Genomic DNA, 14710 nt, shown 5'->3' with positions numbered 1-14710 from the left:
GTTTCTACTGTTCTGTATGTTGCTCAAAAATGAAATATATTATGTCCAGTGGGGGAAAAAAAAAAAAAAATTTACCAAGTCATTTAAAAATAAACCATTTCAGAGCTGTAACAACAATACCGTGATACCGTGAAACCATGATATTTTTGCTTAAGGTTATCATACTGTCAAAATCTCATACTGGCCCATACCTAACCCTGACCATCCGATGTATAAATGATCAAAAATGCCAATGAGGAAAGTGACGTGGTCCAATCAAATAGGACAGGGAAGGGAAGTAAGCTCTCAAACTTCCGGCTCAGAAGTTAAACAATGAAAGGTCAATGCAAAACAAAGGCCTTTAAGTTTCCCTTGGTAACCTTGGCCCTCTCAAAAGGCTGCTGTATCCTGTCTGAGTGAAGACTGATAAATCTTGGAGAATCACTCTAAAAGTGTGTTTACAGCTGTTTAATTTACTTGGCAAACAAATATTTGATAGATGGAATATATATTGAATAAATTATTAAAAAATAGATCTAAAGTTTTGTATTAAAGTCAAAAATGTTATTCCATTTTTACTTACATTCTGAATATTGATTTGAAGGGCCTTTTTATAGTGGTCAAAGTCTTTGGCCAATTCATATCCCTGATGATAGAAAGTAAATACAGTCTGAAAGAACGCCAGCATCTGTATATGAGAGAGGGGGGGAGAAGGGAATTAGAGAAAGTAAAAAATGAGAACTCATTATATACTCCGGGACAGATAATCTCGAGTTTATATAATCAATCTTAGGGTCTAAATCCATATGCAATATTCAATTCAAAGCAAAAGATACATTTTCAAGTAGAAAGTCATATAGGTGTCCATAAACTGGAAAAGTGAAAGTAATCAGGTAAATGTTTGCTCTGCAAAAACACTAAGATTCCATATAAAGGATATTAATTTGCTTAGGCAATCTGTCAAATTGTGTGTACACAATGTGAGTGAATTAGTCGGAATACTCGCCCCAATTGTAAATGGTTTGGACACACCTAAATTTTATAGAAGGCTTTTGTGTGTGGTAAAAGTCCCAAATGTAAGCATGCTGCGCTTACAGCTCTCACTAAATATTCTACTTCATTTAATTATTTGGAATAAGGTAGGCTACACTACAGTTCAAACAGTAAGCAGCGTTAATGTTTTCAACATTGATATTAATAAGAAACATTTCTTCAGCAGCCAATCAGTATATCAGAATGATTTCTGAAGGATCATGTGACTCTTAAGACTTCACAGGAATATTACATTCGCAGGAATTTGAATTGTGATAATATTTCCACAAGGTTTTTTTTTTTTTTTTTTGTAATCAAATAAATGCAGCCTCGGTGTCCAGTTATCATTTTATACATTATTTTAATTCAGTCTGTATAAAATCTGCATACTTACAACTTGCCAAAGTAATATTTAATTCCAAACATAGCCTTTATTACTGCATATATGTGAGATTTATTCTTGTGCTGTACAATCACCTCACAGAACCGAAAGTGAATTTCAGTAAATGTGTTTCCTTTCTTTTTCCTGATAAGTGACAGCATATGCTGTCGACAGGCAAACAAGATGGCAAACAATGTTGAAATAAATCAAGTTGAATGACAATCTGGATGAAAGGTCATGCACTCACAGGCTCGACACACTCAAACTTTTTCCTCTCCTGTATCTCCTGCAGCTTGCAAACGTACTCCAGAGACGACTCCTGAAATTGCTGTCTCGTCACTTGCACCGACATGTCCGCCTGAAAGACAGACAGAATGCAAATAGTACCATAACAATTGAGATGACAAGGTTGAAAAAAACAGGGAGAGAAATAATCACATAAAAATGAAAAGTGACTTAGGATACACAGGTGGAGAATTGGGTCTGTCTGTATTTTTCCTGTGTTTAGAGGACTGTGTGTTGCCTGCATTTATGACAAAGAGGGCCTTATTCTGAAAATGGAATATTTGAAAACCAAGAAACAACTTTGTCTCTGATGATGTAGTTGTGTAAAGTTTTGTCTGAATGTAAACAGTACTAAACACTAACTACTGTAATATAGTTATTAGGTGTGCAAATAGTTCATCACACTGACATCTCTTAGAAACATATCTTGGTGATCTCCATCACAAATACAAACCGTAATGCAAGTATAAAGTCTCAAAGCTTTACCAAAAAAATACTTGAACTAAAATTAAAACATTTAAATGCTGACATGAATTGTTTAAGCTGTTGTTCTGTGTGTGTTGAGTGTTCTGGTGTGTATGGAAGACAGGAATAACTCTCAAATTCTTGATAACAACAGTTTCCTGTAAACAAGAGAAATGAATGCCAACAGTTTAACCCAAATGGTGTTTGTAACATTATCTAGTTCCTAATATAACATTACTATAATCATCAGACTATTTTGCACTGTTTTGTTTATCATCATTAATCTCATGCATCAGACAGTGTGCCTTTTCTGGAATGTAAAGGTAGGACCAGCGGGAGACTACTGTGGAGACAGAATAGAATAGAATAGAATAGAATAGAATAGAATAGAATAGAATAGAATAGAATTAGAATAAATGTCTGCATCAACTTGCTCACATTGTACTTTACTATGCAAATTTAAGGTTTGTTTGAAAACAATTTGTTGCATACTTGATTAGACAGAATGACCAAAATGCTCACCCCTGAAGAACGTATCTGGCTGCAGTGACATGTAAACATGGCCCATGTGTCTTATGAATTGTCAAATAACTGAGCAGTCCCTGGTGTTCTTCAACATTTCTAGGAATCATACACACCAGTCTGACTCGAAACAGCCGAATGCTAAAACCACTGCCCTTGATCCAAACACACACGTCATATGGTCCACAGTAGCATAATGGCCCGACATAAAAACATCAACAGTCTCTAGTGCTTGTCATTCTCAATGTATACAACATTTAGATATGACGGACATACATTGATTGATCAAGATTTAAGCAGGATAAAACACTGCACTCTTTCACTTTCTTAGGCTTGGAGAGGAATTGTGTGGGACGCAGAGCTTTTTAAATATGGCAGAAATAACAACAGACTTTATTTATCTAAAGCAAACCAAAAAAAGAAAAGAAAAACCATCAGTAGTACTGCAACAAATGCATAGCAACCATACATTTATATTTTAACTGCACAATTGCAATCTCAAAACTTGGTGTTCTGTAGGTTACGTGGCCAGTGAGGTACTCTTTAGAATACCTACTCTAAATAACCACCATAAACATACAGCAAACCACTGACCTTGACTTAAAAATCTGATCTTTTTTTTCGGAGATACAGCAGGGAAGTACCATTTCTGAAAATAGTCTGCATTACACATCCATCCTTTTTTGTGGGTAGAATGAAATGTGAAGTACCTCCTGTAATTGTGGCTCTTTCTTCTTTGCTGACATGTTCAAAAGTTTCTCTAGTGAGCTGTAGTACTTCTCTGTTTCCTTCTCGTACGTCTTTCTCGCTGTCTGAAGATAGCAAGAGAACATAATGAAATAGAGGAATTTACTATTTTTAATACATGGAACGAGAAGCAAGTTTTAAATACTTAACTAATTTCAATAAATGTACAGTTTTTCATATCTTTTAAAATTATTGCGAACATCCTGAATGTAAGAGATGACAGGAAGAGCTATGCTTGTACCTTTGCTGAGCCGAGATGCTCTTTCCGAAATTGTTCTAAAGGCTTCATCAGTGTCTCTGTGATGTTTCTCATCTGTGAAAAGAAAATTCATTGGATACAGGACATTTGATCATTTAATAATTTTTTTTTTTTTTATCAAGCTTTAGCAATAGCAGAATGATTTTCATTAATCAAACCTTGCACAAACACATTCTACTGTAGGTTTTAATTGTAAATGCCAATAAATGTGTCACCTATTCATCACCTGAGGTGAAACGGTTCATTGTAGCCATCTGATATTTTAAAATAAGTATTCCCTAGAAATTAATAGGCCTACATAGAAACACAGAAAAAAAAACAGATTTCAATATTTTTGCACTCACTCGTTTGCAAAAGTTTTGCACTCTACCGCAATAAGTTTTGTATACCCTAAGAAACTTTGCTTTATCTCCCAAAACTTTTGCATTCTCACAACACAACAAACGTTGTGTTGACTAACAAAATCATTGAAATCTAGTTCTTCCTCCATTATTTCCATCACCAGTTTTGCATTTGCCTGCACATTTTTTTTTTTTGGGGGTGGTTAACAACAACCATTTGTAAGAGATCGCAAAAGTTTGGGAAGTGAATGCAAATTGCAAATTTCAAGTTTCTCAGGCAAATTTTGTGAGCAAATGCAAATGCATTGAAATTCCTAAAGGGGCTTATTACAATAGTATGAATGCACATTTTCTAAGTAAATGATTAAGCTTCTCGCAGTTCAGGAACACTTAGTTTCCCTATCTGAAGTAATAAACGGCATTCCTTAAAATTTTAAAGCATTTTTCAAAAAGCAATCACTTTCTAAACCCATATTTTAACAACAAGGCTCTCACAATGTTTATTATCATATAGAAACACACCTTTACCCTGAAATGAGGTAATGAGATAACAAAAGAAACCCATGACATGACTGTTAGTACTCAGATTACCCTGTCTTTCTGACCCTGTCAGGGCCTGCAGGCCCCACCCCTTCCACGCATACCTTCAGTGTGCCGAGGGGCCGCACCATCATTGGCTTGCTGCAGGGTTATGAACGGGTGGGGCTTAAATCTGAGCTCAAAACAACTGTCAGCTGTTGCCCTTTGAGTCATGGGCAAGGCCTTCAGCTCACTAATGCCGCATACTAAATAAATACTAACATGACCTATATGCAACACGAGCCCTTGCTACCTAGATGGCAAACTACCTATTAGAATAACGTAAGAATGCAAAAATCTCACATTTCTGCCAGGTGAAAGAATCTGTTGCAGTAACAGGAAAAACTGATTTTTTTTTAATGCCTTTTGTAAGGAATCAAACTATTTTTACACATTTTTTGACTGTAAAAGCAATTTGCTAATTAATTGCATATTAAGGTCTTAAATCAAGTGCCACTGAACGTTCAACCAAAGAGTTACAGTTCCTAATCAACTCATTTAAGGTGACATGACTCAACATAAGCAGCTGTCTTGTGTAATCACAGAGTCATTGAAACAGAGGACACAAATAACTGATGGCAATATGACACACTTCCTGTGGCAAAACTGTGACTCAAACAGTGCTGAAGCATTCAGGAACAAACAGACAAGTGATGTCACTTTATAAAGTATGTGTTGAACTCAATGTAAAGGCTGATTACATTTTGTGTTTCTCTCTGCTTGCAAATGGCCATGATTCCAAAACTATTTTTAGCCTGCAAGGATTTGAGTAAATTGTATAACAGAGTGTGTTTTAATGCAAGTCTCAACTAGTTGTGCTCACCATAAGATCTCTTTGGTCTTCCAAGTTTCTGAGGAAGGAGGAGAATTCTTGCAAGGATTCATCTGAAATGGCATACATGCAGACAATGAACAAAGTGTATCTATGCAGGGCTATTTACATATTTCTCAGTGTGTGAGCTTCCCATCTGAAACAAACAGATGAATCACTTCATAAACGCAGATCTCACCCACATCACACTAGCAGCCAAGTATTAAAATAAAGGCAAATGTATGCATGTGCATAAATGTAAATATGCAAAAAATAAAAAAAGGAACTCACCAATGCACTTCTCATCATCAGTTTTGGCATCGCCGATGTACTCAAATTTGAACTCACCCAGGCACTGAGCAAACTTCTTCTGGGCCAATGAAAGCTCTGCAAATCAGAGACAGAAGTGTTAAAGATTTGGAATCCAAATGCAAATGAGGAATTGCTTTATTTGTGGATGTTTCAGCTTTTCCATTATTTTCATTCAGGAAGGTGTTACACACATCAACCTAAACCACCGTTCAAAGGTTTTTGGGTCAGTATGTATGTTTCTTATGTAGACAACAGCTTAAGTAAAAATGTGAATATGCAATATAGCACATATATAGCAAAATCCTCCTCTCTTTTTTCTATTCTATTGAGAGTATGGACACCGAATGGTTATTATGAATTAAAAGAATTGTTACGTGGATTTTTTATTTTACAAACTTGACTCATTTTCCGCAGTTTGAAACACTGAATGAGCAATTACATTTCAGTAGGTTGTACTGTATCTTATAATATAACTTTCGGTGTCCATTCATGTTTGTTAAATACTAGTAAAGAGAAAGATATGATGGTGTCACGTGCCGCTTGAAATGAGGCACTAAAGCATTCGCTCATGTGCTTACAGAGTGCCAAAATGGTATTTACTGTTTGAATTTCATTATTAATTTGGCAGAATTTTAAAGCTGATACTTTTATTAAATGGTAACAAATCACAAGCTTATTGTGATTACTGGATGGCAAGTGCACTACAAATAATAGAAAGTTCACACATTAACAGAACACAGCACATAGACTAAAGATCTTTATAACAAGAAGCCATATTATTATCAATTATAAATGAGAATCGTTAACATTACTGCTAATGTCCAAACAGCTGACAGCTTTATCTGTTGTAGTTTGTGCACAAAATAGACTGCTTTCCTGCACTTTTACTTCACATGTCTCCATTTTTGAATTCTCTCAAGCTGCACAACTGGAGCTGTTTTTTCATTAATAGGTGTGTCATCAATGCTGCTGTTTGGCAAAAATGAGGATGAGGTTTTTCCACTAAAACATGACAAAAGATGTGATCGCAAAACTATCAGGAAAAAAGGCACTGCAAGTTTATATAGTCGCCAGTGGCCATATCAGCAAAAAACAAAAAACAAAATAAAAAATACTTGCAAATTACTATTTTTGGTCGCAATGTGACCGTTTGAGGCACAGTCTGGAGCCCTGACAACGGTTTCCAACATTAATAATAAGAAGAAATGTGGACCCACTTTATACAAAGTGTCCTTAACAATAAGTTATGCATGATTACATGCAAGTAACCCTAATCCATTCCAAACCCTAAATTAATCCTAACCCCATAGTAAATACATGTAGTTAATTAATTTTTTTTTTTTTTTTTTTTTTAATATTTGGAAATATGGAAAAAAAATTCTGTAGTTACATCAATAATTACAATGTTGACAATGCCTCTACCCCTTAACTACGGTGGCCGAGAAGTGCAAAACAGATAACAATTCTGAAAACAAAATAAGACAAACCGGAAGAGGTAGGTATAGCCTGAGACAGCGCCATTGGTTTGGGATTACTCACCGCTGATTGGACAAGACTTCTGTCAATCAACGTATACAGAAAGAACCAGCCAAAAAACAGCAGAGGCGTGGTAGCTTTCCGGTTTGTCATTGTGTTTTCTGACATATTTTGTTTTCAGATTTGGCATTGTGTTTTCTGACTTGTTATAATGTTTTCTGAATTGTTGTTGTGTTTTCTAAATTGTTATTTTGTTTTTTAGATTTGCATTTGCATTTGCAATTTGTTATTTTGTTTTCAGAATTGTAATCTGTTTTGCACTTCACGGCCAACATACTTAACCTAACCTGACCTCCAAACCTGCCCCTAACCTTACCTGTATCCCACCTCAACAGCAGCAAAAGTGTTTTGCAATTCAACATGTACACAATACTGTACCATCAAACCATCAAATCTTATTATTAAGTGCATAGTATTTAAAGACACCTAATATAAATGGGACCAGAAATGTTTCTTATTAGCAGCAAATCAGCATATAAAATAATTTCTGAAGAATCATGTGACACTGAAGATTGAAGTAATGGCTGTTAAGAATTCAGCCATCACACGAATATTAACATTTTAAAATATATTAAAACAGTTATTTTAAATTGTAAGAATATTGCTGTTTTACTGCATTTACCATCAAACATACAGACACAAAATAAAAATAAAAAAACAGATAAATAAATAATGAAATAAAAATTATCAACCCTAAACTTTTGAACGGTAATGTATGTAAACCAAGTCATGACATGACCCTTAACACTGAAGGCAAACACAATCTTTTTATTGTATTGTACTGGAAATAGTTGGATTACATTGCCCTTTTTTAGCAGCACAAAAGAGCATTCCCAAAGAATAGCTTAACAATACCACCCATTCACAGATATGAGTTGGTCATAATTAAAGTCCCGCTCTGCAAACATCCTGCTAGACTCTTGTGTTGCCAAGAGCATCCTGAAGGAGCAGGTGTTGCTAGAAGATATCAAGAATTTCCCCTCAATCTGGAAAACCCAATGAAAAAAAAGAGGTGGGACTTTGCCTGGAACATGAGGCTGGGAGAGGACTTTTAAATCAGAGGGAGCTAATTTCATTTTGTGGATTCCCAAAGGATGATCCCAATAGAAGTAATCTCTCACTGGGGTCTGTGGGAAGGAGTGCTGGGATATTTTAGGACAAACATTATGAGGGGTATCCAGCACTGCAGTGTCGTCAACATCGACAGCTGGGTCCGTCCATGTGAAACGAGCTGGCACCAAATGACCTATCGCATCCTCTCCTGCTTACCATGGTGGTTTCTACATTTGCTTGCCATATTTGTCATAGATTTACAATCTTTTATCCTTGTAATCCACTTGTAAAGTCATTCCAATTGATTCCATTCAGTCATTCAGGCTTGCAACAGTCTGGGACATGCATAAAATGACCTGAATAAAGTCATTATCATTCACAATATTAGAACTGACTGAGAGATTAAACTGTTGCGGTTTACGCAAAAGGAGTATTCAAGATGTGCGGTTTAGTCTAATACTGGTTGTGTTTGTATGACCTATATTTCATTTATGACCACACAGCTACACATTAAGCTGCTTACTCCACCCACTTGCCCAGTCCAAACTAAAAATGCCCGGTCAACTCATCTGTGCAGGTTGGAATGAATGTGGATTACTATGCAACAAAGCTCAATCATGTGAGTCTGGCAGAGTGGACCTGTTGACTACATGACTTGTCAATGACCAAATGAGATTAAAAATTAGGCTTGTGAGTGAATAAAATAGTTTGTAGCTAGTTGGCTTGTAAAAAGCACCATGGGGTTCTACTGCAGAATGATAATTTGACACTCAATAATGTATGACATTAACAATTCAATTTAAAGACTACGAAAATAACTGCACCAATCGTCAAATCTTCTATATCTAAGCAGTGTCAGCTGACTAACAAGTTCAGAAACTTGAGAAGTGGTCTATCCCATATGCTCTGGACTCTAAACAACAATGCTGACCCAGCAGTAACACGCAGGCACAAACAGGACGGTCAGTGACCTGACTCATACCATTGTGGTCCGCTGCTCACTCATGGGGAATGCCTGAAGCACTGATTTGTTTTGGAGATTTGGAGGGAATGTGACTGAAGGTTTCTTAGAATGTACAATCAGTATGGGAAAATCAAGAAAGTGTGTTGACAGCATGCACACATTGAGGTTCAGCCCACTGACAATCCCTAAAAATTCCCTGGTCAATCCGAGGGAATTCCTACAACAGTGAAGCATTCTGAAAGTACAAACCAAAAACAACACGCCCTGGAAACAGTGATTCCAAAATCAAACTCGGAGTACAGCCAAACCCTGGTACTGACCCAAACAATAAATTTAGTCAAATTTATGACAGAGTCGTAAAGAACATTACAATTTTCTGTACCAAACATATACCTATACCATAATGTTGATAAGAAATATATTTCGTAGACCTTAAAATGTTAGCAAAAAGCCACTCGTTCCAGGAAACTGACAACTCTGTCATGTCAACCTATATATTACAGAGATGTTAAATACGGGTTTGGTGCCTTATTGTCAAAACAGAGGCACTGGCATAGACACATATTTTAGTTTCAAACACAGAGGCCAATATTTTAAATAAAATGTTTTGAAATGAGAGTAAAGACACACTTTGCTGATAAATGAAACTACAAGGCTTGCTGCATCTGTGACTTTAAAACTAAAAGACACCCTTTTCAAGGAATAATTCATCTAAAAAGGAAAATTATGTCATAATTAACATATTCGTACTGTACCATTCCTGTTTGAGATTCTTTCTTCTATTTAACACAAAATGAGAATTTAAGCAGAATGTTCATGCTGCTCTTTTCCACACAATTAAAGTGAGTGGACTAGGAGCTGTCAAGCTATAAAAAAAAAATAAAAAATATTCAAGCACCCTATTAGTAGTTCATACTACTCTTGCAAATGATGTGTGTGTGTGGTTGTCATTATTCAGTGCCACATCTGCCACAGTTCTCATTCACAGATAAAAATATAAAGGATTAAGATGCCTCACATCAGATTTGGTGTCAATGATGATGCAAAATCTCACTGGTTTTCATTATCACGAGGTGCCAAATTTGAATATGCACACAATGAAGTTGTATGGACTACTTTTATGATTATTTTTGGAGCTTGACAACAAGATATTTTTTGAATCCATGATTTAATTTAAACAGTGCAAGTTCTATTGTGCAAAAATAAAAATAAAAAACTACTTCACTTGATTACATTTGAAACATTGATTAAATTGTGTTAAGTTTATTAATTAATTTCATTAGAGAAAAAAATTTTTCAGAGGACACTGTCTCAGGCTAAACTGTATAATACTCAGTGCCTGTTTACACATAAATGTCTTTGCAAGACACACCTCTCATTCCTTTGTAATTTGTGTACCGTTTGATCTCTCTTGCATGGTTGAAAACAGCTTGGGCTGAGCAACTCATAACAATGTGTGGGTTTATCAAGTTTGAGTAATTAAAAAGCAATCCTACTATGACAGATCTGTAACTAAACGTGTTGATGATTTGTTTGTGGTTTATCTTGGTTCATATAGTTTCTGTCCGTGGGCCCAGGAAACAAGAAACAAATAAAAGCAGGAAAATGCCTCTCCTATTGCTTATCACAGGAAACCGCGTTTTTAAAACATCTGTACTTTAGCGCATGCTATATTGTACGTCATTGTGACGAGACAATTAAGTATAACTCTTCCGAAACACATTTCTCTGAAGGCATCTTGTAAAAGTTTAAAGAATGACCAAAAGACCGTGCCCAAGAAATAAAGCTGAAATAAAAACTGCCTTTGGACTGAAGAAACACACCCAGCCTGAGTCTTAATCACTGCAATCATTCATATGCACTGTGAACCAATGAGTAATGCACACTTGGCAACTTGTCATTTAGCAAATGCTTATTATCTTGAGCAATTTACAGTAATACCATGGGCAGTCTTTCTGAAACCTTTGCGTCTATAGTGCCTGGGAAAGAGAATTTCAGAAATTCAGTTATTTCAGTTAACGCACAGCCCTTACATGGGAACAGACCTATAGTACAACTCTAGTGAAGACCTTGTGATATGAACAATTATCTATCTTCAAACTGAAATCACACCATTTCAGATTTTAATACCATCTAGAAAGGGTCCTTTTTGGATTAAGATTTTGTGAGCAGTATGGTTTGAATTTACTCAGAAATTCCACATTGAGTCACATACTGAATATAAAAATTAAACTTAATTTGGGAAAGTGATGTCACTCACAATGGCGTCCTGATTGAACCCACATGTGTGCTTTAGTTCAGGGGGTCACATCGAATCAAGACTCAGCATGCCTATAAACCAGCTAGCCTACAGCATGTTCATTTAGTTCGTAATCAGTACTGCATTTATGGAGATTTAAGGGAAAACACTGATCCTAAGTTGCTTTTTTCACTCAAATACTGACTCATGATGCAGATAAATCGGCCTGTTTGTTCTGGTTATGATGAAGAGGTCTTATTAAATAAAGTAGTTTGGTGCTAATTGCTAAAAAACAACAACAATAAACAATAAACAATAAAGTGTGTTAATTATGTGGCACAGGTTATCCCCATGTATTTCATCAATAGTCAAAGAGAATCCTCACGCTCAATGGCTGCCACTATAGATATGCGTAGTACTATGGTTATGTGAACAGCAAAAAAAATGACACAATGTTTACATAAAACTCAGAGACAATTATGCTGATCCATGTCAATAATAGGCAGTGCAGCGTCTAACCGGATGAGTGCTTAAAGTACAGGGATGCTAACAAATTACTGAATGTGGCCTTAGTGTATCCTGAAGTACTTTTGGTGGGAGGGCAAAGCATATATGCAGATCCACAGATTACAGACTCTTTCCATGTCAATCTTTATCTTCTTCCTTGAGGCGAAGAAGCCAAGCTAGATAAAGCCACCTCATTCCTTACAACCACATTTCTAAAAATACGCATATAAAAGAGCACATTTCATCTGAATGATCTGTAGGTTAGTGTTGACTTAACTGTAGCTAATTTAACATATTTATGAAAATATAAATATTCCACAGATATTTAATATACAAATAAATAAATCACAGTAGTTTTGCTTTGACTTAAAGCAGTCAGATAAATGTACATCGTTAGCACCTGCACAAAACTAAAAGAGATAAGAGTCACCGGATGGCCATGAGAATCCAACTTCATTAAGATTAATATTAATAACGGGTCTGAATAAATAACAGTCAGGGTTTTTCCTGGCTCAAAATTGGTGCTAATGTTAACTCTAATGCACCTGTTACCCTGCTGTAATTGCATTTCATAATATATCAGAAGAATTCACCTAAGGTTGTAAGAATTTTTTTTTTTTTTTTTTTTTTTTTTAGAAAGACACTTAAAGTGGATAAATTCCGTTCAATTTTTTCTAGAATCTTTTTTATTAGTTAAATTACATTTTATTATCAAAAAGCATGTCTAATTAATTAAAATCATGGAACTTATACAATGTCACATCCGTTTATTAAAAGTTTGACAAAAATGACATGTTTAGGGCCCTATGAAATATTTTCTTTCACCATATGTTTTATTGATACCAAATTCTGTTTTGTAGCATGTCTAATTATTTGAATGCATAAAAACAACTTAATTTATTCACATTTATACTTAAAATAGCCTTATTAAATGTTTTCTTTTTCCTCAGAAAATTCTGTGTTGTGTATCTGGTTATCAAATGAAGGCATAAAACAGTAATTAAACTTAAAATTATTGAACATTAAACTTTATTTTTTGGCAAACAATGGGGATTTACTATTAAAATTAAAACATGGAAGAAATGTTTTGATTCCTGTGTGATTCATTCAAAATGTGATCATTCCTTAAAAAATAACGTTTTAATAATTTTAGTAGTAGTAGGCTAGTAGTATGTACATTCTGCTGAACAATGTCATATATTTCTGCTGCAATGTATTCGAGGTAAGTCAGACTTTTATTTGATGGGTGGCTGTGAATACCTTCTGTGTGTTAATCATATGATGCTAGTTTTACTCGTATGAAATGGTAAAATACTCATGAAGTGACTCTCAGAGCAGTTCTGGAGATGTTGTTTGTGTATTTATGTCCTCATTTAGTGAGATGACAGATGCCAAAATCCCCGCGAGCGTTGTGCGCACTTCAGTGTGTGTGTAGTAAACGGAACCATGAGTCATTCATTCATACAGAGATATGATCGTGTAATATGAGTTAATGCTCATCAGATCGCGTAAATCAGTGGAGAATTAAAAGAAATTATGATTCTGTGTAAAGAAATATCAAGTAAACTTGTATAAAAATATCAATACTTTTTTCAAATATGAACTAAAAGCTCTAATGGAAGCAATTCAGTAATGCTTGCACGTGACTGCCTGTCTGAGTTTTGTCCTCAACCAGAGGCGGCACAAAATTTGGCGGAGGCGGCCGCCTCATAATTCTCTATGCAGGAAAAACTCTGCCAGTGCAATCTCAGTGTTCTGTACAGACATTCCCCAGAGCTCTCAACTAAGTCCTTTTAAGGCATGCTGGGAAGAATCCTGGAAATGGTCAAGAGGCCCATCTCTGCAGTCTTACAGACACAGTCGTCTACTATGATAACCGAGTTTCAGTTTTTTTTTCTCTCTTCTTTATGCAAAAAAGGACACAAAGCAACTGAGAGCTTTATTAGATTAAATTGTGAGTGCAGGTTAAAAGAGCAGCAAAGTCTCAAGGGGGAAGGACTTATGTAACAAAAATACGCAATAGGATGTGGGGTATGACGGTAAAAATGAACAGATGGAGATGGCTTTGTGGTAATAGTGATGGGTTAATGGGATAAGCAGTGAAAAAGAACTCAATGCAGTGCTCGTGCTGACTGACACACAGCCGAAGTGCGCGCACTGAAAGCTCCTCTCAGACATCATGCGATCGCGAAAACAGATCTCTTTTGTGTTTTATTGTGCTTGAATGGTCAAATATGCACAAAAAGGGACAGCAGCCTTATTTACGTGCTGCTGTCTGTCATCATTATGTTAATCTTGTTTGATTGATACAGTGAAGACTATACATCGTTTTATTAATACACTTTATTCAATTTCTGTAATATTTCTTACTACGTTAAATAAACCTAGCCTACTATAGCTGAATAAATAAAAAGAATATTTCATATTTATTTGTTCTGTTGTGCTTGTAATTTGCTTCTTTCTCTTAATTTTAATAACACAAATAAAATAAAAATAGCTATATTGAGGTACATATCATTATATTGAAATAAGATTTTGGTCATATCGCCCACCGCTACTTAACAATGGTTCTGATATTTCAACAATATGAGTTTGTAACAGTATAAACACAGATTAGCTATATTCCCAAGCACTAACAATTCACAAAATAGAATTAATAATGCTATTACTGACAGAAGAAAATCCAATGCTATCATT

The 14710-nt window shown here is 35.4% G+C and overlaps 1 protein-coding gene across 2 annotated transcripts in view; it reads right to left on the bottom strand.

Annotated features, from left to right (window-relative positions):
• Positions 1-14710, bottom strand: part of LOC109090846 (rho GTPase-activating protein 10-like) — a 47529-nt gene that overhangs the window by 26336 nt on the left and 6483 nt on the right. For both annotated transcript variants that reach the window (XR_006160243.1, XM_042758164.1), the window contains exons 2-7: positions 5694-5789; positions 5415-5476; positions 3654-3725; positions 3376-3477; positions 1641-1751; positions 563-667 (exon numbers count right to left, since the gene is read on the bottom strand). Coding sequence is in view for 1 of the 2 variants with exons in the window: in XM_042758164.1 (XP_042614098.1) it covers positions 563-667; positions 1641-1751; positions 3376-3477; positions 3654-3725; positions 5415-5476; positions 5694-5789 (548 nt within the window). In the remaining variant the exon portion in view is untranslated. The remainder of the gene's footprint in view (positions 1-562; positions 668-1640; positions 1752-3375; positions 3478-3653; positions 3726-5414; positions 5477-5693; positions 5790-14710) is intronic.

Source organism: Cyprinus carpio, chromosome A1 (assembly GCF_018340385.1).
Source record: "Cyprinus carpio isolate SPL01 chromosome A1, ASM1834038v1, whole genome shotgun sequence".
In the NCBI taxonomy this organism is placed as follows: domain Eukaryota; kingdom Metazoa; phylum Chordata; class Actinopteri; order Cypriniformes; family Cyprinidae; genus Cyprinus; species Cyprinus carpio.
The sequence above is the reverse complement of the archived record's forward strand: the minus strand, read 5'-3'. Positions and strand labels throughout refer to the sequence as shown.